The sequence below is a fragment of the Schistocerca serialis genome, chromosome 5 (genome assembly GCF_023864345.2).
Source record: "Schistocerca serialis cubense isolate TAMUIC-IGC-003099 chromosome 5, iqSchSeri2.2, whole genome shotgun sequence".
Classification (NCBI taxonomy): Eukaryota; Metazoa; Arthropoda; class Insecta; order Orthoptera; family Acrididae; genus Schistocerca; species Schistocerca serialis.
Genome location: NC_064642.1, coordinates 574,648,277 through 574,654,514, shown reverse-complemented (window position 1 = coordinate 574,654,514; position 6,238 = coordinate 574,648,277). Strand labels below are relative to the sequence as shown.

General features: G+C 43.6%; 1 protein-coding gene across 1 annotated transcript in view; it reads right to left on the bottom strand.

The window, feature by feature from the left end:
* Positions 1–1,351: 1,351 nt before the first annotated feature.
* Positions 1,352–6,238, bottom strand: part of LOC126482099 (uncharacterized) — a 122,344-nt gene continuing 117,457 nt past the window's right edge. Inside the window, exon 5 of the mRNA XM_050106075.1 lies at positions 1,352–1,522. Within this exon, the coding sequence (XP_049962032.1) occupies positions 1,352–1,522 (171 nt within the window). The remainder of the gene's footprint in view (positions 1,523–6,238) is intronic.

Genomic DNA, 6,238 nt, shown 5'->3' with positions numbered 1-6,238 from the left:
TGGACTGCAGAGGAACGTGAGGCAGACATACTCGTATTAAAGATTCTGGTCAGGTAGATCTGACCACCACAAGAGAGGACCGCCATACTGTGCATTAAGCACGAGGTGAGCCCTTCACATCTGTGCTGGCATCTGTGAGCAAGTAATGGACTCCCTGCAACATTCTGTGTCATGCCACATGGAGACTAACAGCAACCGGAATAGGGAATTACTGTTCCATGCAAAGGTGCCATCAACATCATCAGCACACAAAAGGTTGCGTGACTGGGAAGCATGGACTCCTGAAAAATGTCGTCGCATTTCGTTCAGCGATGAACCGCGCTTCTGCACTACCCCGGATAACGATCGCCAGTGAGTATGGTGGCGACGTGGGAGAAGTCCCAATATTCTAATGTTTTGGATAGGCTCCACGGTGTTACTTCTGGCTCATAATGCGAGGAGCCATCGGGTACAACTTCACATCGCGGCTGGCAGTGACTGAGGGGACTTTGACGACACAACAGTCCGTCACAAACATCGAGGAACCTCTTGCGTTACCTCTTCAGCGATAGTACCCTGGTGCGATTTTTTAATAGGACAACTCCTGTATACACATGCGACATGTTACTATGAACTGTCTGTGCAGTGCTGAAGTACTACCACGGACAGTATGATTCCCAGGTCTGTCCCCAATAGAACATGTGTGGGAACAGGTCGGACTTCAGCTCCATCCTAGTACCAATTCTGAGAACCTGTTAGAACAGTTTTTATGAGGAGAGAATACAACGGCCTTATGACACCCTTCCCAACATAATCAATGCATACACCCAGGCCAGAGAGTGTGCTACTTTGTACTGATCAGGGCCTCAAGTTATTTGTAACTTTGTCTAGATATTGTATTCACTGAAAAAACATTACACATTCTCTCAACTCGTGAAGTTTCAGTTCGTTTCCTTCACCTCTTTTGGGTGCCTCACTTCTTTTATCTGGCAGTGTATGTAACTACATCATCTGCCAAAAGTTTGAGATTACTATTAATGTTCTTGCCAGCACACTAATATACACCTCACTGGGAGGCACAATGACTTCCCATCCAAGATAACTTACTGTGTCCTCCGCACCAAGAAATCCTCAGTACCGTAACAAATTTCATTTTGTACTCAATGTGCTCATACCTTCGTTAATAATTTTCATCTACTTTCAGAGTCAATGTTTTTTTGAAAGTAAATCGCGAACATCTTGTAATCCTCTCTCAGAAGCCAATCCTGTTTCTGTGCCTGGAGGAAGTTGTTGTTGAAAGATTCAAGTGAGTGTGTTGCAAGAGCACTTTATTCATTTTAACTGGAAGCTGCGCTTTTGAGTAGACGGGAGTTCACTGGGTAGTGTCGTAGGAGCCTGTGGATTGCTGGGAGACGGTGCTGGAGCAGGTTGGAGGCATGCGCTCCAGCTCTTCCTGGTACTGCTGCTCCAGCTGACGCTCCAGGCGGCACGAAGACTCCTGCAGCTGCCTCATCAGTTGCTCCGGTGACGGCAGGCCTCCAGGCTGCAACATGGCCCAAACAACACGTTAGTCGTATTATGTGTCTGTCCAACAGTTACACTACTGGCCATTAAAATTGCTACACCACGAAGATGACGTGCTACAGACGTGAAATTTAACCGACAGGAAGAAGATGCTGTGACATGCAAATGATTAGCTTTTCAGAGCATTCATACAAGGTTGGCGCCGGTGGCGACACCTACAACGTGCTGACATTAGGAAAATTTCCAATCGATTTCTCATACACAAACAGCAGTTGACAGGCGTTGCCTGGTGAAAGGTTGTTGTGATGCCTCATGTAAGGAGGAGAAATGCGTACCATCACGTTTCCGACTTTGATAAAAGTCGGATTGCAGCCTATCGCGATTGCGGTTTATCGTATCGCAATATTGCTGCTCGCGTTGGTCGAGAACCAATGACTGTTGGCAGAATATGGAATCGGTGAGGCAGGAGGGTAAATACGGAACGCCGTGCTGGATCCCAACGGTCTCGTATCACTAGCAGTCGAGATGTCAGGCCTCTTATCCGCATGGCTGTAACGGATCGTGCAGCCACGTCTCGATCCCTGAGTCAACAGATGGGAACGTTTGCAAGACGACAACCATCAGCACGAACAGTTCGACGACGTTTGCAGCAGCATGGGCTATCAGCTCGGAGACCATGTCTGCGGTTACCCTTGACGCTGCATCACAGACAGGAGCGGCTGCGATGGTGTACTGAACGACGAACCTGCCTGCACGAATGGCGAAACGTCAATTTTTCGGATGAATACGGGATCTGTTTACAGCATCATGATGGTCGCATCCGTGTTTGGCGACATCGCGGTGAACGCACATTGGAAGCGTGTATTCGTCATCGCCATACTGGCGTATCAGCCGGCGTAATGGTATGGGGTGTCATTGGTTACACGTCTCGGTCACCTCTTGTTCGCATTGACGGCACTTTGAACAGTGGACGTTACATTTCAGATGTGTTACGACCCGTGGCTCTACCCTTCATTCGATCCCTGCGAAACCCTAAATTTCAGCAGGATAATGCACGACCGCATGTTGCAGGTCCTGTACGGGCCTTTCTGGATACTGAAAATGTTCGACTGCTGGCCTGGCCAGCACATTCTCCAGACCTCTCACCAATTGAAAACGTCTGGTCAATGGTGGCCGAGCAAATGGCCCGTCACATACCCCAGTCACTACTTTTGATGAACTGTGGTATCGTGTTGAAGCTGCATGGGCAGCTGTACCTGTATACGCCATCCAAGCTCTGTTTGACGCAATGCCCAGGCGTATCAAGGCCGTTATTACGGCCAGAGGTGGTTGTTGTGGGTACTGATTTCTCAGGATCTATGAACCCAAATTGCGTGAAAATGTAATCACATGTCAGTTCTAGTATAATATATTTGTCCAATGAATACCCGTTTATAATCTGCATTTCTTCTTGGTGTAGCAAGTTTAATGGCCAGTAGTGTACATATCGGCTGTTGTCCGGGCATTCAATACAGCATGTATAGATGCACTTCAGTCACTACTTGTTATCAGGCCATACGGCGGGCACAGTCAGTTCGGTATCCCACTGCTGTCCGGAGCGTCTCCAGACACGTCTCGCTGGTCATTGGGGCTCAGTTCTAAGTGGTACTCTTCACTGAATACAGTTCTACTTCAGTCTAAGTCTTGAAACGTCGCGGACAACGGTGAAATACCATCGCGACTGTCACCCGCCATACGGCCGCACAACCAGGAGTGTTGGACTGGGGTGTCAATTCTCTCCACACATGGACTCCTTTGATTGTCATCCGCAGCACCCTTAAAGCACAGCGGCACGTCGACGATATTATGTGCCTCGTTTTGGTGTCCTTCATGGCATGCCATCCTGGGCTTACATTTCAGCAATGTAATGCGCGCCCGCCCAGGACAAGAGTTTCTACTGCTTGCCTTCGTGCTTGCCAAACCGTACCTTGGCCAGCAAAGCCACTGGATATCTCTCCAATCGACAGCGTTTGGAACTTTATGGGCAGGGCCCTCCAACCGCCTCAGGATTTTGACGATTTAACGTGCCAGTCAGACAGAATTTGGCACGATATTCCTCAGGAAGACATCCAACAACTTTATCATTTAATTCCAAGCCGAATAATTGCTTGCATAAGCGCCAGAGATGGACCAACGTGTTATTGACGTTCTCAGTATGTGAAGCTCTTTTTGTTAAATAAATCATCCAGTTTTTTTCCGAAATTGTAATCATTTGTTTGTCTGTAATAGTAAATCCGTCCCATTCGGATAATTCCTTCATGGTGCGTTTTTTTTTTTTTTTTTACTGTGTATTTTCCAGGAATCCCCCGTTGCGGAATTCTACGTCTATGACCTACGCTAACATTACTTAACATCTGTGTGAGTGGGTCCATGATTGCTGGAGACAATATACTAAATCTCTAGAACAGCTGAAACAGGAGGGGTCATAAGTGAACCAGCGCCGTCGACCATAGTGTCATTGGGATCAGCCAACGGAACTTAACGGAACCACCACACTCCACCCAACCCAAGATAATGCCCACCCACACACAGCGATAGTTTCTACTGTATGTCTTCGTGCTTGTAAACACTGCCTTATCCAGCAAGGTCGCAGGATCTCTTCCCATTTGAGAACGTTGGGGGCATAATGGTAAGAGCCCTCCAACCAGCGAGGGATTTTGACGATGTAGCGAGTCAGTTGTAAAGAATTTGGCACGATATCCGTCAGAACAACATCCAACAACCCTATCAATGTGAAGCTGAATAACTGCTTGGGTAAGGACCAGAGACGAACCAACAGGTTACTGAATTGCTCAATTGTGAAGCTCTTTATCTTGAATAAATAGTTCAAATTTTCTGAAACTGGAGCCACTTGTTTGTCTGTATATGCATATCACATCTACTGATTTCCTTCCCATTCGGATAATTCCTTCAAGATGCGCCGCTTTTTTGTCTTTTGTCTTGTGTTTTCTTTTTTCTTCTTTAACCCTGAAAATCTGAAACGTCTCAGTTGTTAAGATCAGTAACTGTCAGTAAGTAATCTGCTGCGATGGTAGTGTGGATAAGCAACAACTGTAGTACCATAGTTTTTGGTGTTTTTACTTTTTTATATTATACTTAATTTCACCGTTACCGTAAACGATTAAATTACTGTGGTGTGTCGGTAGCAGATTGAGGTCTCGGTGTTGTACAATTTTGGGCAGGACTACAACAAAACCAGTTACTTATTATCAGCGTAACAGGAGGATTTATTTAATCACTGCTTCTCTCAGCTTATGATCGTTATTTTGTTAAAGAAATCTCCACCAGGGAACATGTAGCAACGTTGTCTGTCAAGCAGTGTAAATGGCACTAAGTTCATGCACAAAAGTGATCTTATACAACCACCATGCATGTTAAGTAATCTCAACTGCATAAGAGTAATGATTTTAGCAGTCTTCAGTGCTGTTGCATAATAGTCTCATTACTAATTGCAGATCGTCTATCCAATTTACCGCTACTGTTATTCGAGGTGGCAACACTTTTCTTTAAGCAAAATGAACAGTTTTGACACACAATACCACACGCGCACTAACGTACTATTTCCTGTCAAAAATATTTCATAAAAGTTGTTGCGAAATAACCATGCTGTTTGCACTATATTTAAAGATTATTCACAATCTAAGTGGAAATTATTGCCTCTGAGTGGGTTCTGAGCCACCAATACACAATTATTATCGCAATAATGACCATAACTGCCGCTGCAGTATTTCACTGAGATGGCGGCTAACATAAGACAACCACTTAGCGATTCTCCTTCATGCACTGTTTTACTACTAACAAATAATATATATCTTTTCTGTACCTTTACTATACGCATTAACATTTAAAAGTATTTCTCGATGTTAATCACTTATTATTCAGCATTTACCAATAAACAGCGCTGTAGATCAATAGTGCTAATGGCTGCGCCCCATTGTAGCTGACCAGAAAACTTAACAATTATATAGGATGAGAATCATATTGAAATAAAAGTTCAAACAAAAGGATTGATTTCAATGACACAAAAACTCTATTTTTCAATATTACTTAACAACATAATACAGTTTTCTTACAGACCTCTGTGCTATGAGACATCAATCACATCCGATCAGTACAATAGTTCGAACAAGAAGAAAGATTACTCTAGAAGAATCATAGATAACAAAAGACGGAGATTTTCATTATCTTTTTTCATAGGTATATTCTGTGATATACGTTTTTACAGAATATTAAATTATGTCACAGACAATAATTATTTATTTTTTTAGTAACGATGAATTTCTTTGTATTAATATCACGAGAATGTTCATTCAGATTCCACACACAATGACGTAAATATTTTTCTGAATAAAAGATATGCGTGGATATTACACTACGTTACAAATCTTCAGTTGAATGTTTAATTACAGTTGTGTACAACTTTCTGCAACTGTGTCGAAATACCACTCTCGATAACTTCCAGATGGCATGCGTCGGGATTGCAAGCAATTACCCTTATTTACTTAAAAATAAACCATTTGTCTGTCCGTTCAGAATTTATTGTCTCAAAAAGTAATGGTCCCATTTACGCGGAATGTTTTGCAAAATGATCAGCATTGTCCGGAAAACGTTTGTAGCTATTGCAACTTTTCAAGCAAAAAGTTGTCGCTTTTCCATTAAAACGTGATGCCTTTTTAATACACATTTTGTGGAGGCT